The 23,598-nt window shown below is 42.8% G+C and overlaps 1 protein-coding gene across 3 annotated transcripts in view; it reads left to right on the forward strand.

Annotated features, from left to right (window-relative positions):
- Positions 1 to 23,598, forward strand: part of LOC124595508 (Golgi reassembly-stacking protein 2) — an 85,038-nt gene that overhangs the window by 56,379 nt on the left and 5,061 nt on the right. For all 3 annotated transcript variants that reach the window (XM_047134290.1, XM_047134282.1, XM_047134274.1), the window contains exons 5-7: positions 9,223 to 9,440; positions 12,173 to 12,260; positions 19,192 to 19,891. In XM_047134290.1, the coding sequence (XP_046990246.1) occupies positions 9,223 to 9,440; positions 12,173 to 12,260; positions 19,192 to 19,891 (1,006 nt within the window). The remainder of the gene's footprint in view (positions 1 to 9,222; positions 9,441 to 12,172; positions 12,261 to 19,191; positions 19,892 to 23,598) is intronic.

Raw genomic sequence — 23,598 nt, forward strand, 5'->3', positions numbered from 1 at the left:
ACAAATTTCTCATTATATGCCATATGATCGTACTTTTGACAATAAGCATAGGTGCACTAATGAGTCAAATGCTTTTCAGATACCAAGAAATACTGCATCTACCTGGTTGCCATGATCGATGTTTTTGAAAACCATGCTGGTTGGGATTGAAGAGGTCATTCTTTTCATTATGTTTGAACTCACAATATGTTCTAAGACTCTACAACAAATCATTGTCAAGGATATTGGATGATAGTTTGTGGATCACTTCTGCTACCATTCTTGTAGACGGGTGTGATCTGTGCCTTTTTTCCAAGAATTGGGCATGATTATTTGTTCGAGGGATCTACGATGGATTATAGTGAGAAGAGGGGCTAACTCAGCTGCCAAATTCAGTGTAGAATCAGACAGGGATTCCATCTGGACGTGGAGCTTTGTTCAGTTGTAATAATTTCAGCTGTTTCTCAAAACCACTGACATGAATGCTTATTTAATTCATCTCTTCAGTGGTATGAGGATTAAATTGGGGCAACTCTCATGGGTTTACCTTGGTAAAGGACCATTTGAAAATGGAGTTGAGCATTTCAGCTTTCACTTTTCTACCCTCAGTTTCAGTTCCTGTCACATCTGCTAGGGACTGGACACTAACTCTGGTGCAACTAACAGCCTTTACATACAACCAGAATTTCTTTGGATTTTGTGAAATGTCATTTGACAGTATCCGGCTATGGTAGTTATTGAAGGCATCACACATTGCTCCCTTGACAGCCAAACGTGTTCCATTCAACATCTCTTTCCCCTACACTTTGTTTTTTACCTGTTATGCAGTAATCTATGTTTCTGTGGAAATTTCTTTACAGTGACTGTATACTACGGAGGTTCCCTGCCATGATGAACTGTTCTACTGGGTACATATGTATCCAGCTATTCTTTTCTTTTAAACTTGAGCCAAAGTTCCTATACATGCTCCTGGCCTGTGCTGAAAGTTTCCAGTTGCTCAATGAGACATGACACTACTTATTTGTTATGTAGTTTACTACACATATAAATCTTTCTGTGTGTTATAGTTGCCCTTTGTACTTTGGTAATCATTGTAGCCACAACTGTGTCGTGATCACTGATACCAGTTTTGATGCGGAATCCTCAAAGAAGTCATGTCTCTTTGTTGCCATTAGACGCAATATATTTCCATCGTGAGTGGGTTTCCTATTTGTTCAAGGTAGTTTTCAGAGAAGACATTACTTTATTATAGAGTGATTTGAAGTGCATCTTTTGTCATCAGATAAGGGATATAGTATCATCCACATATCTCATGTAATAAACAATTGTTTCAGCAAGTTTATTTTTCCCTTCAAAAATTCTACTCCTGTTTTTGGGAGAGAAGATGAACTTTTTACAGTCTTCAATTAATTGTACGCATAAGGTGCTACTTCATAATTATACGTACGTTATCTTAACAGGACAGGGTTTACCTAAATTGGAAAAACTTGACTGATCAAGCCCGTAGGACTCAAAATGCATTGCACTGAAATGAACCGTGATTTGTGACTGAAGGCAGCTTGTTTATTATTTTAAAAGGTAACAATCACCAAAGCAACACTGACAGCAGTGGATGAAATTAAGTTTATGCTTATTGTCTAATGATGTGCTAATCTTATTAATAAGATTTCAAACTAATATCATACTCTTCAATAAAATTTTGAATCTGGATGGCAACTGGTTTTCATACACTTCTGATAGACCTGGAATAGGAGATACGGGATGATTATTATTTTACCATATTCTCTCTTGATCCTTTCTTTGGTCTTTGGCATGTTTCAGATGTTGATATTCATCAATTTTATTTTGTCTGTGTGTATGGTGTAGAATTTAACTGTGTGTGCATTTTTATGATAGTTCTTACCGGTGAAGAAACTGTGTATGCATTTCTATGATAGTTCTTACTGGTGAAGAACTGAAATATGTGTCTTCAAGCATCTTTAGTGTCAGTGACACAAGATAAGACGTTCTCTTTTTTTTTTGGGGGGGGGGGGGGGGTCAACTAAGGAATTGTAGGTTTAAAAGTTCAAAATTGTTGCCACAAAATGAAGGAAAAATAATGCTGTGATATGCACCATGGCAGTTAGAGAACTGCAGGGTGCCAAATAGCAGTAAGCAACAAGAAGATTGATAAAATTTGTAAAAAAATCACTAAAAATGTGAAAATTTAGAAACTACACTTTACTTATTGAAGTACGTTCTTGCATTGCTATGGTCTAGCCATGGACCCTGTATGTCTTCACTCCATGTATTGTATCATACAGGAGGTCATGGTAATTTCAACCTGTTAATGAGTATGCAGTAAATTTGTTTCCCCCTGGAGGCTCACCACTCTTCGGTGAGCTCATGCTTGGGTACCATGGGGCCCCAGCCTTTGCAGCATCTTTTTCCTTCCGTGCTACATGTCTGTCCTCCTGCTGTTCTTTTTCCCCTCACTTGGGGAACGTGCCTGGGTTATTTTTGTGAATGTGTTCTGCATTTTCAATAGCATGACATCAGAATGGTTCTTCCACTCTTTTTGTTCTTTTTTTTTTTTCGTTCTTCATCCCCTTTCTCCTACCCTTCCTCCACTGTGGTGTTTGAGGTTCCTCTTTTTCTTCTTCCTCCTTGCGCACTCCTGAAGGTCAATTCATGCATCTGATGTGTAACAGGTGTCTGCGTAACGTGTCGACAGGTAGTTTTTTCACATACCCCCTCGTACAGGCCAGACCCAGAGAGGGGTGATTGCGTGAGCTCTTAACTTCCCAAATTGCCAATTTGTTCCTCTGTCAGGTGTTCAGGAGGTGTGACGTAAGTTGAGACAATAGATAATCACCTAAGGTGGGTGAGTTCCCCCCCCCCCCAAGGTGGGCCCCCAGTTGGTAGGAGCATGCTATCGGAAATGCTGGAAGTCATAGGGATTTTCTCCCAGTGAGCCAAACATCAACTTCTCAATCTACGTCTACTAAAACTAAACAGAATGAGGCTAATGAATCAAAGGCCCTCCCAGCTGCACCTCGGTTCTTCATACTGAAGATGCTCAGTCCTTGGCTATTGTTAATCTGTTTATTATTTAGAAAAGTGTTGATGCAGTTGCCGGCCCTGTGAAATCGTGCTCTCATTTACACAGTGGCACTTTCCTTTTGGAGACTACTTGTGATTCTCAAGCACAACAACTGCTTGCAGCTTAGCTCCTCCATGACTATCCTGCTCATTTCGAGGCCCATCAAATGCTCAATTCTTCGTGTGGTGTTTTTACACTAGGCGGCTCAATGGTCTGACCGAGTCAAAAGTCCAAACATACCTCTCTGATCAGGTCATCGATGCAGTGATGAAAAAGGTAGATGCATCCTTAGTGTCCACATGCACTCTTTTTCTCACCGTTCGTATTGCAGTGCTTCCATTGAAGATCAAAGCAGGTATGAAGTTATCACAGTCCGACTTTACATTCCAAACCCAATACGCTGCTGTCAGTGTCATCATTACAACCGCACTCAGTGTTCTGGCGACACCTGGCCAAATGTGTACATGTGGTAGGGACGCTCATGAGGGTGATTGTCCATCTCCTTCTCCCTGCTGTATCAGTTACAGTGGTGATGATGCAGCTTCCTCCCAAGATCATCCCATGTATCTCAACGAGCGAGCTGTCCAGGAGAAGGAAAAAGTACCTTACCCTGTCGCTCACAAGTTGTTGTCTAGTCGGAAACCCTGCATTTTACAGTCTGGAACTTACGGTACCATTCTTGCTACATCTCACCCCATGAAGGACGTGGCCACGTAGACATGTGATCTCAAATTCAGCACTGCAGTTATAAAATTGCCCAGCACCACAATAGTATTCCCGTCTCCTCCTCCAGCTGTCTAACAAGCCACCAGATTTTGCCTCATGTGGCAAAATCACCTGCTTCCCTATGAGCAGGCTGAAAAGGATAGAAGCAATACACCTGCGAAGACTTTTTACATCCCTCCAACCAACAAACATCTGAATTGTCATCTGCCAACCGCAAAGACTCCAAGAAATCAAAGACAAATGGTCTTCTCCTTTGCTGACTCTGAGATTCTCTTCGACCTCTGTGTCGCCAGTGCACAGCACCAACCATTTTTCTGCCCTGGACTCCGCAGACCAACCGAGGCAGAATGCCAATGCCTGTGTAGATGTAATGGAGCAGGGTCATCTAGCCTCTGCACCCTGTAGCAGAGTGTCTTGGAAGGCTAGCACTTGGCAGCCGTTGAGATGACACACCTTCATTTTCTTTCCCTCCTTCCATTTCCATGTCATGAGTGTCCTCCAATGGAACATTCACAGCCTTAGATCCAACAAGGAGGAATTATGGCTGCTCCTGGAATCGCATCATCCACTTGTTCTCTGCTTCCAGGAAACAAAATTACGTCCTCATGACTGTTTTGACCTCTCACATTTCTTTCCAGTTTGCTTTGACTTTCCTCCCAAGGATGGCATTTCATCTCATGAGGAGTCATGCTGCTCATCCAGGATGACATTCATAGTCAAACAATGTCTGTAAATACTTGCTGCAAGTCGTTGCAGTCCACATTTTCCTTCCTCGCTTTACCTTTTTTATTTATACCGTTTACATCCCTCTGTCAGTCGGTGTCACCACGGCTGACTTCCTCCAGCCTCCAGCTTATTGTGCAGCCACCTCGCCCCTTATTTCTGTTCAGTGCCTTCAATGTGCACCATCCCCTTGGGGGCTCTCCCAGAACTTGTCTGAGAGGTGCCCTCTTGGCTGACTTTCTCAGTCAACTCAACCTCATCTACCTTAACACTGGAGCACCAATATTCCTTTCAGACACCATGCACACATATTCCCATTTGGACCTCTCATTCTGCACTGTCCAGCTTGCCCATCGTCTCAAGTGGTCCATTATTTCTGACATACTCGAGCAACCATTTCCCATGTGCTATCCATTTGCTGACTCCCAATCCACCTGTGTACAAATTCAAATGGCAGCCATCTAAGGTTGACTGAAGGCTTTACTCCTTCATGGTGACTTTCAACGCTCATTATTTCCTCAGTTGTGTTGACCAGGTAGAATACCTTACAGATGTTATGTTCGATTCCTCGCACTTCATCCTCACTGTACCGTGTCCCAGTCCCTTGGTAGACTGACATGTGCCGTGATGCAATTAACGTGCAGAGACATGCTCTCCGCATTTTCAATCGTCATCCTACAATGGCAAATTGTATTGGTTATAAATAGTTGCATGCTCAGTCTCGTCGCGTTCTTCAGGATACCAAAGCCCAGTAAGAACAAACACCTTCCTTCTAGCTACTGCCCCATTTCTCTCGCTAGCTGTGTTCACAAGGTGAACTAACCACCTTCTACACGGAGCACGACTGTATCTCACCACTGACTTCAAGTATCAGCCGCACACAGTTGACGTCAACAAGTGTATGGGCCTGAAGATGATGTTACAACGTTGACACTAGTTGCCAAAATAAAATCGACACCTTAAATACAACTAGAGGAATTTCTTCATCTTTAATATAAATACGTGTCACGACTGGTTTTCTGTGGAACTTCCAGATTGTGGCAATGGTTGTTGATTTGGAGAAAGCCTAAGACACCTGCTGGAGGACTGGTATCCTCTGTATTCTCTACACATAGAGCTTCCTAGGCCGCCTGCCCCATTTCCTTCGGGAATTTTCAAGAGAACAAGTTTTCAAGGTACATGTGGGTTCTGCTTAGTCGAACACCTTTATCCAGGAAAACAGTGAGCCTTAGGGTTCCGTGCTGAGCATTGTCCTCTTTGCTATCATCAGTAACCATAGTGTGGTCTCCCTCCCACCGGGCATTTCCTGCTCCCTTTTCACTGACGACTTTGCCATTCATAGCAGTTCTCCATGTACTTGCCTCCTTGAGCAGCATCCTCAGTATTGTCTTGATCATCTTTAGTCATGGAAAATTGACAATGTCTTTGGCTTTTTGACTGACAAAACCATTTGTATGAATTTCTGGTAACAGAATGGTTTCGTCTACCGCCTTTACATCTTGGGCATATTGCTTTTCTATTATCGAAATTACAAAATTCCTGGTTATCAGGCTTGATAGTAAACTTTCTTGGTCCTCCCACATGTTACCTCGCCACCTGCTGTATCCAGTTCCACAATGTCCTACGTGTCCTCAGCAGTAGTTCTTGGGGAGTGGATTGGACCACTCTCCTCCATTTATACCAACCTGTTGCCCATTTGAAACTAGACTGTTGATGTTTCATTTATACATCTGCAAGGCTGTTGATGTTAAGTCATCTCAGTAAATCCACCATTGTGGCACCTGTTTGGACAGTGGCGCCTTTTACATTAGCTCGGTTGTGGTCACCCCTCCTATGCCTCCTCCTTCGATGTCTCCTTTGACCAGCAGTATGGGATGCGGATCTCTTCTCTGTTACCTCCTGGAGTTCTTTCAGCTCTTGCTCTGGCAGCTTAACTTCATGCTAGCTGTCACTTTACTGATGGGTGCGAAACCATTCACCACCTTGGCTTCGTGCGTCGGCCCATGTTCACCTTGGCCTTCATTCGCTTCCTAAGGACACTACTCCAGCCTCACTCTATGGCCTTCAGTTTCACGACCTTCACACAGAACTTCGCGATAGTATGTTTGTGTACACTGACCACTCTCAAACTGACTGTGGTGTCGGGTGTGCCTTCATCATTGGTACTGACATTTTTTGCTATCAACTTCTGCAACACTGGTCAGTATTTACTGGAGAGCTCTTTGCCCTGTATCAGGCCACGCAGTACATCCGGCGACACAGGCTTTTCAATTGTGATGTCTGCTCCGATTCTCTCTGTCCTTCAAAGCTTCTGTGTACTGCATGTACACCATCCATCCCTTAGCGCAACAGGTTCAGGAAAGCTGTCACTTGCTCGCTCTTGAATTGTGCTAGTGTGATGTTTATTAGAGTTCCTGGTCACGTCGGTCTGGTAGGAAACGATGCTGCTGACGCTGCTACCAAGGCTGCAGTCCTCGTACCTCAACCCACTAGTTCTGACACTCCGTCTGTTGATCTCTGTGTTACCATCTGTTAGCAAGTGGAGTCACATTGGCATCATCACTGGTTCTCCCTTCATGGGAACAAGCTCTGGGTTATTAAGCCTCTCCCAGCGGCGTGGGTGACTACCTCTCTCCATGAGATCATTTTAGCTAGTTTGTCTTTTTAGCCATCACGATTTAAGTGGTGCTCCCCACCGCTTTGTGCTCATTGCCCTCAACATTTGACGGTCTGCTATTTCCTGGTAGAATGCCCTTTTTGTGACAACCTAAATTCTAATTTATGTTTGCCATCTGAGTTATTGGCTGTTTTAGTGAATGACGTTGCAGTTTCTTGACCGCATTTTACTTTTTATCTGTTGTAACAATATGGTGAAGGACATTTAATCTTTAGTTCAGGACCTCCATTGCCTCTATGGTGCATTTTATGGCCCTTTATACAAGAGAAAGTCACTGTTTTTAGCTCTTTTTCTTTCTGTCAATTGGGCTTAAGGTGTAGTCACTTTTATCTCCTTTTTCATCTTCGTGTTCTGCATATGACCTTATTTGTTTTTGCACCCTAAAACAAATCAAAAACCAAAGAATAAATTTCTTTGTCCCAGTCAGATACAGTCTGTAAACTACTCTGCTGACTGTTTATGGGCCCGGACTATATACTTAGGCATAATATTCTACAGAACATACACGATCATTGTCTAGTAAAAATTAACATCAGGGAGCAGCAATGTGGAACGATGTAATTGCTTATACAGTAGTTTCCCAAAATACCAAATCTTTGGCTCCAATTGAAAAACTGATGGGAAGAGAAAAGTACAGTACATCTCAGTTCACTATGCGAATGTATGTAGAATAAGCAAAATGTGGGACTGCATCAATGGCAAAATAAAGGCATGACATTGTAATTCTGTCAGAAACAGAAAAGGACTTGGAAGAGCAGTGGAATGGAACGGACAGTGCCTTTAAAGGAGGGTATAAGCTGAAGATCAGCAAAAGCAAAACAAGGATAGTGGAATGTTGTCAAGTTAAATCAGGTGATGCTAAGCGATTCAGATAGGAAACGAGATGGTTAAAGTAGTAGAGGAGTTTCGCTATTTGGGCAACAAAATAACTGATGGCTGAAGTAGAGAGGATATAAAATGTAGACTGGCAGTGGCGAAGAAGCATTTCTGAAGAAGAGGAATTTGTTAACTCTGATTACAGATTTAAGTGTGAGGAACTCTTTCTGAAGGTATTGTCTGGAGTGTAGCCATGTGTGGAGGTGAAACATGGATGGTAAACAGTTAACTTAGAGAGAGAATAGAAGCTGTTGAAATGTGGTGCTGTAGAAGAAAATTGAAGATTATATGGATCGATCACGTAACTAATTAGGAGATACTGAACAGAATTGGGGAGACAGTAAATATGTGTCACCATTTGACCTAAAGGAGGGACCAGTTGATGGGACAGGACATATTCTGATACATCAAGGGATCATCAGTTTAGTACTGGAGGACGCAAGGGTCATGGGTAAAAATCAGAGAGAGACCAAGAGAGGATCACAAGAAGTAGATTCAGAAGGATGTAGGTTGCAGTTGTTATTCAGAGATGAAGCAGCTCTCAAAGAATAGAGTAGCATGGAGAACTGCATCAAGCGAATCTTCGGACTGAAAACCACACAACACCAACAATAGCAATACATGTGCATCAGAAACATTGGTAATGAAAAAAAGGCAAGTGAGCAGGATATAGGCGTGCAAGATGAAATTTCAAACAAGCATAATAGTGCTACTAGAATGGATAGACAGAGGAACAACCGTAGAAATGACCAAATGAAGATGGTATGAGCGTGTTAAAAGAATGAGAGTTAAGCAGCATACCTAAGGTGCAATAGGAGCAAGAGACTTAGAGGAGGACAAAGAGACAGGTGGATCATTGAAGTGATGAAATGTGTGATGAAGAGAGAAGATCTGAACCGAGTGGAGAGAGGAACATAGTATGAAGACGGAAAGATGGAGGAGGAGACTAGACAGTCATTTCAACTCAAATTAATTTGTGTGTTTGTGTGAGTGTATTTATTTGTTTTCATAGTGTTTGCATTTATATTTGACAAATAAAATAACGTTTTCAATTTTCTCAAAGAATAAGTTTTCAATTACTCTACCAATTTAAGAAATTTTTGAAGTATTGGTTATATAATGTGAATATTAATAAATGATTTCATATTAACTTTTACAGGAAGTTAACCCACAGTCACCAGCAGAAATTGCTGGATTAAGGCCATTCACTGACTATATCATTGGAGCAGATTCAGTACTACATGAAACAGAAGACCTGTTTACACTTATAGAAGCACACGAAGGCCGTCCTCTGAAACTTTATGTGTACAACACAGCAGAGGACTCGTGCCGAGAAGTCACCATAACCCCAAATTCTCAGTGGGGAGGACAAGGAAGGTTTGTAACATGTTATGCAGTTCCATAATACAGGCGTAACAGTACTTTCTCTCTCTCTCTCTCTCTCTCTCTCTCTCTCTCTCATATGCGCGCGTGCACACACACACACACACACACACACACACACACACACACACACACACACACAGAGAGAGAGAGAGAGAGAGAGAGAGAGAGAGAGAGAGAGAGAGAGAGAGAGAGATTGTGGGGTCTTTGGAGGTGAGGCTTCAACCTGGACATCACTTTGTTGGATGCCCTTCCACACATTTGCCTAAAAATATTCAATCACGAAAGAAAATTATTGATGTGATCAAGTTTATAGTTAAACTCACTTGCTTCCAAATTTATGAACATGATTGAACCATGTGCTGGTAGTCTCGTTACAAATTTACTCTTGTATCCATTACTTTCTACTGTAATATTATTGGCACACTATAGATGCTCTTGTAGATTGTTTAAAATACTAATGAAATAAAGAAAGATGTTTGGTCATACATCACTGCTGTTGCAATTGAATATAGAATGTTAATGTTGTGGAACAGATGTGGTATTTAAGTTTCAGTGGTAACAGGAATATGAATTAGAATAGATTGCTACACTCTACATAGAAGAGACATTGAACAACAGACAGGCACTATCAAAGTAGATCAAGTTATTGGAGACTGTCCTTTAGATGTAGAGAACACACATGCAAGCAAGCACAGCTCCACATGCAGATCACCTATGCCATGTCTGGGTGCTGAGGCTCAGTTGCACTAAGTAGCTTAATTAGCTGGGGTGGGTGTGGGGTTACAGAAAAGGTGCAGCATCAGAAGGCTCTGCAGGGGGGTGGGGGGATTAGATTAAGTAGCAGATAAGTGTAAAGGTCTATGCAGACGTGCTAGGAGGATGGAAGGACAGAAGGGTGACATCGGGGAAGGATGTAGATGTTGGACATGGCCATTTCATCAAACTCTACCTCGTGGATGGCTTCATCAGAACTCTCAGCACAGTATCTCCATTTCTACAGGTGTCACCCATTCCACATCTTGAAATTCCAGCCTAGCCGCCCATGGACATTGCACATGCAATGACAAGCAGCTCCTCACAAAATATGCCAAAAGTCTCGAGCCCTTCTCACGGATGTTACTGTCCTCCTCCCTGTCCATAAATAATCTCCCGCATCTTATCTTCCTAGTCATCCTCCGTAGCCACTGGTCAGCCATGAAGGAGTACATCCCTCATGACAGAGTACCGTCCAGGACTGGAGCAGCTGCCACATTCTCTGACAGTGTTTATACTATCTCTCATCGCGCCCTGAAATCAGAAATATCTTCCCCCCTTATACACCTCACCCTTTCGATAGTGGTATTCCACCAACCACCCAACAGAGGCAGTATACTTAGCCATCCCTGTTCCTAGCCCTAAGGCTCATGTAAAAGACATAGATGTGAAAACTGTTCACATATGTCATCCCGTTACCACTTACCCAAGTCTTATCAATGGCATTTCCTCCCCCATCAAGGCAGCACCACCTGTTAAAGCAGGCTTGTGGTGTACCAAAATTGCTGAAACCATTGTGTGGCAATCTGTGGGTATGACCATCAACAAGCTGTTTGTCTGCCAGAATGGCTGTGGCCAGGAGGCAGCTAGGCCATGCAGTAATCAATCACACCATGCAACATAGTGTGCTTGACTTCAATAACTGCTTCACAGTCTGGAATCTTCCCACAAATGGCAGATTTACTAAATTGTGCAGGTTGGAACTATACTTGCAGCATACCCGTTGTTCCTGTAACCACTGTGGCCTCAACCTCCACCAATCCTTGCCCCCCACCTGCCTCTTTGGTCTCCTTTGCTCTCACTTCAGCCTCACACATGCTTTCTCTCCTCCAGTGCACCTGAAGAGTCTTTTACTCTTCTGTGGCTCTTCCACCCCCTATCCCCCACCCCACCCCCTGCCGACACCCACCCCCCTCCCCACTTTTCCCATACACCAGCACAGCCTTCCTCACTGCTGCTTCTAGTGGCCTAGGGGTCCATCATACTATTCCCACCACATCCCTATACAGTCACAGGCAGCACATCATCTTCTTTCCCCACCCCTATGCCACTATCACTACGCATCATCACCCCACACCTATACTGCATCCCATTATCCACCCAAATTAAAATCACTACTCATTGTAGTCAGAAATCTGTGGCCAGAGACTATAATGACTGGGTCCAATTCCATAATCTAGTTTTAAACGTTGCTGCTCAGTGACTTACCTGTAGTGACTAACAACCTATCCCAGTTCATAACATTATTATTCACCCCAGATCTTCTGTTGTTTACATTAAGTGTAAGAGTGATCAAAACCAGGTTTGAACTACATTTTACGAACTATTAAGAAATTTAGTCAATCATTTGATACTAATTTTCATCATGCTTTGGCATCATCATGTACAATATGGCTTAACTTAAGAGTACTGAAACTTCCCTACTGTAAATTTGATTAATAGCAAAAAGTTTCCCAATGTGTAGGAATCGTATTCTCTATTTCCATACAGCTATAACCAAGCAGTTCCATATATTTCTGGTACTTCTCACATTGGTGTGTGGTTGGACAGTCTCCCTGCAGCCTGTGCTGAGCAACTTTGAAACTTGCCTAGTAGAAACTTAAGGGTGAACATATTGGAGTTTGGAGTGTTTATGTATGTAATTAAGAAGCTAGTGTATGATGCATTTTATTTCGTGTTTTTGTTTTCAGCTTGGGTTGTGGAATTGGATATGGCTATTTGCATCGTATTCCAGTACGTAGTCACCTAGCCAAACCACATCTTCCTGTCACACCTATTGTAAGTAGATACTGTTTTCCGTGTTTGCTATAGGGCACTAAAGAAATTGTAATTTTTAATATAGAGTACATTTCTTCTTCTGTGTATCCATTAGTTTTCAAATTGTTGTTAACTTCTATTAAATAGCTTTTGTTCAGTTTTATGTTGATGCTTAACCTACAAATTGCTATCCATTCAAGAGTCAAATGAAAAATGCCCTATGATTGTACTTTAAATTGTAATTGTCTAAAAAAAAATTGCCCCCCCCCCCCCCCCCCACACACACACACACACAATTATTAAAGATCTTATATATCTGAAAATTTCAGGCTGTGCTCTACAACAGGTAGCAATTATTTCAGTTTCTATGTCATATTTTGCGTGATATTGTTTTTGGAAGTAACTTGTGAAAGCTATCAGCACCTTAAATGCTGAGTGTCCCTGGTTGTGGAACGTTCTAAAGCTTTCAGGGATAATCTGCTAACTTCCACATTCTGTCACTGAAATATTATCCAAAACATCTTTACCACAAAACAATTGTATTCACAAAGTGTACTACAAATTAAAATTTCATTCCTTACTTCTTTTATCGTTTCTTGGTGCATATTTCTCCCTTGGATAAGCACTGTTTGTCATTGACATAAATATTGTGAAATGAGACACAGACTCTACCAGACTGGCAAACACATGCTCATTTCAGTTATTTTTCCTATTATCATCAAGATTGCTTGCATTGAAATGAAAATTCTGGTTGGACAACATACTACTACTTTCCATACATAAACAGAACAGATTTTTCAGAAGTATAACAGCGGATACTTCACATCAGCAGTAGAGAAAATCCACATAACATTCTTTGGCCCTTCCTTTCTGTTTTTAACAGACGTATTTTAAAACCTTTGCTTTACTTTGGAAAGGGTAAGACATGACAACACCATCTCGATTAGATTGTGGCTTGTACTTTCATGGAAATTTTTCACTGTTTTTAGACTGTATTTGGTGCTGAAAGGATTAAACGTATGAGGGTTGGAATTTAAATGGTGGCAACTATTTATTCACAACTGATACAAAAGAGTTACATGTTTGCACCTGTTACTGTCCTCCAAAGTAGTCACCAGCATTGTGTAGAACCCGTTGCCAGCGATGTGGAAGGTATAGTATACTGTTAGCAGTGCCTGTTCTGTTGATGGTGTGAGTGGAGCAGTCTGCTGCCTGTCGGATCTCTGGAACAGTTCTGAAGCGAATGCCACCAAGTGGTTCCTTCATCTTTGGAATCAAATCAAGCATCACGATGGGTTCTGCATGAATTTCCAGAAATGCAGAAATGGATGCATTACGACGCTGCTCAGACGCACTTGGAGCACTATGAGCACGGCAGAGAGGCTTTCGTACGCCATATTGTAACACTGGATGACACAGGGGCCACATCATACGAGCCACAACTGAAACACCAATCCAACGAATGGCATCATTATGGGTCGCCACAAAAGTCAAAAGTGCGTCAGAGCCCCAGTATGGTGAAAGTTATGGTGATTTTTGTGTGCGTCTGTGATGGTGCTATCCTAACGCATTACGTTCCTCCACGGCAGACCGTCATTGCACAGTATTACTGTTCATTTTGGGAGTATCACCTGCGATCAGCTTTGCTAAAGAAGCAGCGACACTTTCTGCACAACTCGTCCATCATTTTGCACGAGAATGTGCGGACGCATACAGCGCAAGCTGCGGATGCCCTGTTTGGTCGATGGGACTGGAAAGTACTTTACCATCCACCATACTCCCTGGACTTAAGTCCTTGTGACTTTGATTTGATTCCGAAGATGAAGGAACCACTTCGTGGCATTCACTTCAGAACTGTTCTAGAAATTCGACAGGCAGTAGACCGCTCCATTCGCACCATCAACAGAACAGGCTCTGCTAACAGTATACTACGCCTTCCACATTGCTGGCAACGGGTTCTACTCAATGCTGGTGACTACTTTGAAGGACAGTAACAGGTTCAAACATGTAACTCTTTTGTATCGATTGTGAATAAATAGTTGCCACTATCTAAGTTCCAACCCTTATAGTCATTTTTGTGCTGGCATTTTAGGACATTTCTACTTCTTGCAGCTACAGCCGAGAGGAATAATATTACAGCATTCATTTTCCTACTGCTGGAATAATCTTGTCCTCTGTTCGTTCTTCTTTTTTCCCTCCTTACCTGAGCAGTACATTGAGTCTTATCTCAAAATTATTTCATCTTTTTTTCAATATCTCCTTCAGTTGGAACAAATAAAATGTAAAGCTCACTTTATAAGGATTTACAGATCATACAAAACAGATTGCCTTCACTGCAAATTGTCTCAAACTGTATGTGACTTGGTAAGAAAGTGAGAGAATAGATAATTAGGAAAGTTGAACATGGTTTATAAATGAAACAGTGGAACATCCAAGTAGGAATATCACAAAATCCTGAAAAGGATAGATTGCTACTTACTGTAAGGATAACATGTTTAATTGCAGACAGGCACAACAAAAAGACTGTTACTGATCTGCAGAGCCTTTGCATTGAACAGTAATGGCCATTCAGAGCGTAGTAGGGAAGGGAGAGGGATAGCGAACTGCCGAGGGGTGGGAGGATGGTGAGGAAAGAAGAATGCTGTTTCACAGAGCATGCAGGGACTAGGGGGTGGCAGGGAAAGCTACCAGGGCAGCGAAAGCAGGGGAGCATAAAGGGGAAAAGATTTCTGGGAGTGTTGACAGAGAGTAGTGCTAATGAGGGTGATGGAACATGAATTGGGAGGAGGTGATAGGATGGGAGGCGATGCAGACGGGAACTGTTGGGTGGAGGATGCAGGGACAGTAGCTTAGGTTAGGTTAGGTTAGGTTGACACTGGGATATTTTCAGGAGCAGTGAATGTAAGGATAACTCCCATGTGCACGTCAGAAAATACGGTGGTGGAGGGGAGCAGCCATTGAAATCAATCATGTTATTTTTAACTGTATGTTTTGCCAAAGGATGGTCCACTTTGGTGGCTGGCTGGCTGGTTGGTTGTCATAGCAATATAAAAAGCTGTGCAGTGATTACAGTAGAGCTGGTATATGACTTGGCTGCTTTGACAGGTGACCAGGTCTCTAATTGAGTAGAATAACCTTGTGATGACTGGAATGGGAAGTACTGGGAGAATGGATTGGGTAGGTCTTGTACCTGGGTCTCCCACAGGAATGTGAGCACTGTGACAAGGTTGGGAGACAGGGAGTGGCACAGTGATGGAGTAGGGTGTTGTGGGGGTTGGGTGGACAATGGAACACCACTTTAGTGGTAGCGAGAGGATCTTTGGTAGGATCTCTCTCATTTCAGGGCATGATGATATTATACATAATTAAAGCCCCAACGAGGGATGTAATTCAGCTGTTAGTCTGGTGTGGTATTGGACGGTGAAGGGGGTGCTCCTGAGTGAGCAGTGTGTATGGGAGTGAATTTTTGGTGTGGGGAGGGATGGCAGCTGTTAAAATACAGGAACTGTTGGTGGTTAATGGGTTTAATGTAAAAAGAGGTGTGGATGGAGCCATCAGATTCAAGGTGATCAGCGTTCAGAATGTGACCCAGGGGTTGAGGATGACTAGGTGAAGTGATTGGGAGAGAAGGGTTTGGAGTTGTGAGGGAATGAGGATAGGGTGTGTTGGTCCTGAGTCCAGCTCATGAATATATCATCAATGAACCTGAGCCATACCAGGGTTTTGGGGTTGTGGCTGGCTAGGAAGGTTTTCTCTAGATGGCCCATAAACAGGTTTGCATAGGAGGGTGCCATGCAGGCATCCATGGCTGTGCCGCAGATTTGCTTGTATACCTTCTCTTCAAAGGAGTACTAGTTCTCAGTTAAAATAAAGTCAGAACAATGTATCAGTAATGAGATAGTGGGTTTGGAAGCTGGAGAACACTGGGAGAGAAGAGTTTTCAGTAGCATGACTGTGGGCAGGAGGGATGTTGGTTTATAGGGAAGTGGTGTCACCTGTGAGGAGTAGAAAGCCAGGAGATAAAGGGGTGGGGATGGTGGAGATTCGGTAAAGGATGTGGTTGATATCTATGTCATGGAAGACTAGATTTTGGCCAAATGGTTGGAGGTGTTTGTCAGCAAGGGCTGAAATTCTCAGTGGGGCACAATAACGAACTACAATGGGGTGTCCAGGATTTCTGGGTATTATTGATTTTGGGGAGCATGTGTGCGCATTGTAGCGGGGGTGAGGACAGAAATGGATTCAGGGGAGAGGGTGTGAAAACACTTTTTTACCTGCGGTGGAAAGACTCCCTTACCACCAATCCCTCCAGCAAAAGCCAACCTAACCCCAGCATTGAACCCTGTGTCTCCCACTTCATACCACCATCCAAATGTGATCCTCCCCAACCCCCTCCCACCTAACCATCCCCTGTTCAGTTTCCAGGAATTTCTTACATCCGTCATGGCCTCACCGTCCTCCCCCAAGACCCTTACTAAGAACAACCACCTTTTGGCAGAAGGGAGGATAGCTATACACAGCCTCAAAACAGATGTTAATCTAGTCATTCTACATGCAGACAAAGGCTCTGCCACTGTCATCATCATCATCATCATCATCATCACAGTGTACACTAGACGGGAGGCCTCTGCCAATTGTCTGACTCCCCTGCCTATGAACCTTGCCAGAGTGTTACAATCCAGCATGGCCCTCCCCAAAACTTCTCCCCTGAATCGTTTTTCCTCCTCACTCCTGTGACACACCACACAGCTACCTTCTATGTGCTCCCCAAAATCCACAAATCCAACAAGCCTGTACACTCCTTTCAGCTGGTTATTGTGCCCCCACCCACTGAAAGAATTTTGACCCTCATTGACCAACACCTCTAACCAATTGCCCAAAATCTAACCTCCCACATCATTTCCTTCTCAGACTCTCCGCCATCCCCTCTGCTATACCTCCTGGATCCACACTCTCAACATCGACACCACTTCCCTATACACCACCATTCCTCATGGCCATAGTCTTGCCACTATTAAACGCCACCTATCCCAACGTCCTTCAGACTCAAATCCACTACCTCAACCTTACTAACTTCATCTTAACATACAACTGTTTTTTTAAGAAGAGAAGGTATACAGACAAATCTGCGACACGTCCAGCGGCATCCACATCTCACCCTCCTATGCCATCTTGTTTATGGCCCATCTAGAGAAAACATTCTGAGCCTTCCAAACCCTTGGTCTGGTTCAGGTTCACTGATGGTATCTTCATGATGTGGACTTGGGGCCAAGACACCCTTTCCTCATTCCTTCACAACCTCAACACCTTCTTTCCCATCTGCTTCATTTGGTCCTTCTCAACCCAGCATGCCACCTTCTCAACATTGACCACCACGTCTCTGATGCTTCCATCCATGCCTCTGTCCACATTAACCCAATCAACCACCAACAGTACCTGCACTGCGACAGCTGCCATCCTTTCCACTTCTGAAAATCCCTTCCATATACAATTTGGATGCTCAGGGATGGCATATCTACACTGACAAGAACGCTCATGCCCAGTATGGTGAATGTCTCCCAAGGCATTCACAGACACTCACTATCCCCCAGACCTAAGCCACAAAGACTTCCCATCCCATACCACCATACACTCCCAATCTTCCCACCATCTCCAAGAACCAGTTACAAAGGAGTTCCCCTTCGTCACACAATAGCACCCTGAACTAGAACAACAGAACCACGTTCCTTGTCAGGGCTTTTGATTATCTATCATCATGCCCTGAAATGAGGGACATCCAACTCAAGACCCTAACCACCCCCTCATAAAATGGTGTTCCATCACCCACCCATCCTCCATAACATCCTAGTCCATCCCTATGACACTCTTGATGCCATGTATCATACCACTGTGGAAGACCCAAGTGCAAGACCTGCCCAATCTACCCACCCAGCACTCCCTATTCCAGTTCTGTCACAGGCTTACCCTACCCCATCAGAAGCCAAGCCACCTGTGAATGCAGCCTTGCCATTTACCAGCTCTCCTGCAAGTAGTACACAGCTTTCTGTGTTGGTATGAGTACCACCCAGTTATACACCAGGATGAATGGCCACTGCCAAAGTGTGGTTGGGAGAATGGCAGACTATCCTGCAGCACACTGTGCAGCTGAACATAACATGCTTGATTTCAGTGGCTGTTTCACAAACTGGACCATCTGGATCCTTCCTCCACCACAACTTTTCTGAACTACAATACATTTTCTGCTCCTGAAATTGTCCGAACCTCAACCTACGATATTCTAGTGTCCCCACACTCTCCACCCAACAGTTTCGACCCCTTCTGTCGTATAACCACTTCCCAATTCATGCCACCTCATTGTCATTGTGCATCACTCAGCAGTCTTTTCCCCCTCTGTGCTCTTCTTTTTTTCTGCTCCACTTCCTCCCCCACACCCTCCTGACACTACCCTGGCAGCCTTATCCTACCGCCTTCTAATCCCTGCATGCTTCTTTCCCCCCACCCATACTGGCCCCGTCCCCCACCCCCTCCCACCTCTCTGCCCTGTTCCTCATCGGTGCCTTTGTTCAACACAACAGTTGCAGTCTGGTCAGAGATAGCGGTTATGTGTGCACTTGAGTGTGTGTGTGTGTGTGTGTGTGTGTGTGTGTGTGTGTGTGTGTGTGTGTGTGTTTTCAGAAAAAGCTCAGTGTGTAACGGTCTTTTTGTTGTGCCTCTCTGTCATCTTTAAGGGGACTAGCAATATACCCATTTCGGTCTCATCATTTTTTTATTTTGTTTCAGTAAATTTGCCGTTTGAGGTTTATGTATAGCATGCCCTAAGTAGTAAAATGTTTTGTTTGATGATGAATCGTCAGCTTGCAGAAAGAGCATGTGTGCATGCGGGTGTGCACAAGGGCATGTGTATGTGTCGCTTTAGGCAAATTCTAAATACATGATTTTTTGTTTTCCATAGGCTTCACCTGCAACTACAGCTCCAACAAGGACTACTGTGCCAGGCGGTGCAGCTAGTCCAGGTGCACAGCCGTCAATAGCAAGTGCAGCCCCAACATTCAGTGACACTGTGTCGCCAGAATCTGGAAAGACTCAGGCTACAGTGTCCACATCAGGAATGCAGTCTTTTGTGACACCTCACCTCCAAGAGAGTGGCAGTCTTACATCAATGCCACCATCTACAACATCTGAATACCAAATGTCCCCACTCTCTATTCCGCACAGCATTGAACAGAGGTTACCTATCACAGTTCCTTCACCAAATTCTACTGTCTACCAACCTTCAGTTATCTCAGATTCCACTTACCAACCAACAGTTGTTTCTACAGGCCTTGGCCCTAGTTATCAAGGAACATCTGTCCCAACAACACTCAATACAAGCCAACAAATGAATAATATCCAAATGCTAAACACTGGAATGCAGGGAACAATAGGTGCACAGGGAGTAACATATCCTGCATCACAACCATCTGGCTACCGACCAGCTCCATTTACAGTATCAGACTACAAAGTGCCTCCGCAGTCAACAGCACACCTTTTCACAGTACCACCACCCACAGCTCCCATGCCTGCTATGCCACCTCGCAGTGGTATTGAGACAGCAGCAACAGCAAGTGGTGTTTTACCATCAGTTGCCAGATCAGCGACAACTCTAGCAGCAAGTAAGTGACATGTCACCTTGTATGAGCATCTGCTTTGATCTGATATAGTTTTGATTATTTCTTCTTTAATTTGCTGAGATGTTTGGACTGTAGTTGCTCTTGATACATTGTGTAAATAGACAGAAAATGAATGCTAAAGCTACATGACAATTAAAAACTTTGTATGAATCATACTTAAATCTGTACAAAGCAAAAATGTACTTGTTCTAACAAAATAAGTTTTGTGTGTTCTTCTGATTATTGTTCTTTTTTCAACATTTTTATAATTTTCAAAATAATGTAACTAAAGAGGAGTCCTTGGGCAATAACTGTTGTAAAGATTATATATAATGCAGTATGAGAAATTTTTCTATGCTGCAACAGTATTTTATGTATTAAATCTTTTTCACCGCATGCTTATAAAGTGTGTGTGTGTGTTTTTTTTTTTTTTGTTTTTTTTTTTATCACAAACTTTAATTGTTGTTTTAACACTGCTGTAGAGCCACACACAACTTGTTACTGTATATCATCATTCTGACTCATACAGTGTCACTTTGCAACATTTCCCTATGTAGCAAATCAGTGTGAATTTTGATGTACTCCCAGTAAGTCCATGATCCAGCAAAACTGCTGGCCTTCGTGATTGTTCTAAACATTCACTGTAGTCAAAGCCTTCAGTACTCGTGATATCACATCAAATATTTCCTCCCATACAGTTTTGGCATTCGAGGCAAACATGTTCAGATCCAGACACTGTAAAACATTACATTCTCATCTCATCTTTCACTGGATCCACTAACCTTGTTCAAAAGCAGATTTTCCGGGCCACTCCATCCAAGCCTTGTACTGCTGATCTGTCCAAGAAGCAACTGATGAATACACCTCTTGTCACTCAGTGCTATACTGCCCTTGAATGTGTTTGTCAACTACTTTGACAAGGTTATGACTTCCTAAAATTATGCCCTGAAATGAGGTAGGTCCTTGCTGTCTGACATTTTGCCCACCATACACTTAGAATTTCCCCCCACCCCCACCCCTCATTCTCAGCAATATCCTGATCACACCCTATGCTCCTGCATCCATTTTGATACCCTGTGGCTCCTACCGCTGTAGGGCTTGCCCTGTGCTTCTTCCTACCTCCTATACCAGTCCTGTAACTCGCAAAACCTATACTATCAAAGGGAGAGCCACCTGTGAAATGATGCATTTTGTGTACCATCTGCTATGTAAACAACGCCTGACCTTCTGCATTGGTATGACTACCACCAAGTTGGCAGTTATGATGATGAATGGGCATAGGCAGAGGGTGTATATTGGCAACATGCAATATGATGTTGCAGAGCATGCTCAATAACATGATAGTTATGACTTCAGTGCCTGGTTTACCACATGTACCATCTGGATTCTCCCCCTTGATTCCAATTTTTCAGAACTCTGCAGGTGGGAACTGGAATTACAATATGTCTTTTGTTCTCACCACCCACTGGTCCTTAATGTACGATGATTTCTTCAGTCTCAATTCAATTCATTGCCTCATTATAAGTCAGTTGATGTAACCATCTACATTTTAGCATTCATCTGCAACTCAACATTTCAAAGTTTAAATATAATGTAACTGTAGACTTAAAACAAATCCACTCATAAGAAGTGGCAGGAGAACACACACAGGAAAGGTTTTAAAGATTGCAAACTTTTTGAGCCAATGGTTCCTTTGTCTGGCAGAAGGCTTGAAAGTGAAGGTAGAGGTTTGAAGGGGGAAAAAAGTGAGGTTTAAGAAAAGGGGTAGATTTTGGAAAAGTCGCCCAGAACCCTGGGTCAGGGGAGACTTGCTGGATGGGCCAGATTCATTGTACAACATTTCAGAAGTTTCTTTCTCCTCTTGTCTGTACTGCATATTGTTCACTTTCACTTCTTCATTGTACAACATTTCAGAAGTTTCTTTCTCCTCCTGTCTGTACTGCATATTGTTCACTTTCACTTCTGTATAAGGCTGCACTGCAGAAATTCGAACTGCCTCAATATCTCCATAATTACTTTCAGAAAAAGACATCTCATCCCTTAAATTTGTTAACAAATTTAACTTTTTCACAAATGTTTTTACTGCTATTGCCGGTTTGTGTTATTACGTCCCCTTTAAATCAGCCGTAAGTTGTTGTGTTGTCAAAATAGTAAAAAGTCTTTACAAATTTTAGTTCTAATTTTTTGATCTGAGTCTCCCAGCATAGCCTGATTCAGTTTGATTGCACTTGATTACTTTTGTTGTTCTTCATCTCTTAGTCACAACACATTCTGTTCCACAGGTCTTTCAAGTCATTTGCCATGTCTGATAGAATTAAAATGTCATTGGAAACCTTAAAGTCTTGTGTTTCTTCTTTCTGAATGTTAACTCCTGTTACAAATTTGTCCTTTGTTTCATTTACTGCTTGCCAGATGTACGTATTGAATAAGGCTCTCTCTCTGTATTCAACTCATAGAACTGCAGATTGTTGTCTGTGCAAGTTTTAGATAACATGTTGCTCCTTGTATTTTGTCCCCAATAACATTACAATTTCCCTAGTATATCCCAGTCAACAGCTTTTTCTAAGCTTACAAATGCTTAAATGTAGATTGTTGTTCTTCCATTGATCTTCTACCATATCAGCTTTTAGAAGATCAGCTTCTACCAGCTGCTCCATTCTTAGGTAATTTGTGTTTAAGTATGTTACATTATTCTTGAAATCTGAGGTTTTTGACAGTCTCTTATATCCTACATACCAGGTGAAACAGTTTTGCGATATTTGTTATGAGGATCATAATTATTCTGAAGGAATGTCACATGCCCCAGGTGCATTATTTCAACTTAGAGCTCTCAGTGCTTTGTCAAATTTCCACCTACTTGTCATTCATCATTCTTCAGCTACATTCCATAGATTTTCATGACAATAACACATTAACAGTGTCACCTTGACCATTTCTGAAATGCTTGTTCCCAGTGCAGACCCATAACAATATGCCTTTTTTCACTATTGCTTATGTCAGTGGATTTTGCCTATTCCAATCTATGTTGTCACAAGAACAATTCCCCATTCTTCTCTGCTGTATGTGTGTGTATATACACTGTGTGATCAAAAGTATCCAGACACCTGGCAGAAAATGACTTAAAAGTTTGTGGCACCCTCCATCAGTAATGCTGGAATTCAATATGGTGTTGGCCCACCCTTATCCTTGATGACAGCTTCCATTCTCACAGGCATATGTTCATTCAGGTGCTTTAAGGTTTCTTTGGGAATGGCAGCCCATTCTTCACAGAGAGCTGCACTGAGGATAGGTATTGATGTCGGTCTGTGTGCCCTGTTACGAAGTCGGCATTCCATAACATCCCAAAGGTGTTCTATAGGATTCAGGTCAGGACTCTGTGCAGGCTAGTCCATTACAGGGATGTTATTGTCATGTAACCACTCCACAACCACACTATAACACCACCACCTCCAAATTTTGTTTTTGGCACTACACATGCTGGCAGATGACGTTCACCGGGCATTCGCCATACCCACAGCCTACCATCAGATCACCACATTGTGTACTGCGATTCGTCACTCCACACAGTGTTTTTCCATTGTTAAATTGTCCAATTTTTACACTCCTTACACCAAGTGAGGCATCGTTTAGCATTTACCGGTGTGATGTGTGGCATATGAGCAGCTGCTCAACCATGAAATCCCAAGTTTTACTCACCTCCTGCCTGACTG

The sequence above is a fragment of the Schistocerca americana genome, chromosome 1, assembly GCF_021461395.2.
Source record: "Schistocerca americana isolate TAMUIC-IGC-003095 chromosome 1, iqSchAmer2.1, whole genome shotgun sequence".
Lineage (NCBI taxonomy): Eukaryota > Metazoa > Arthropoda > Insecta > Orthoptera > Acrididae > Schistocerca > Schistocerca americana.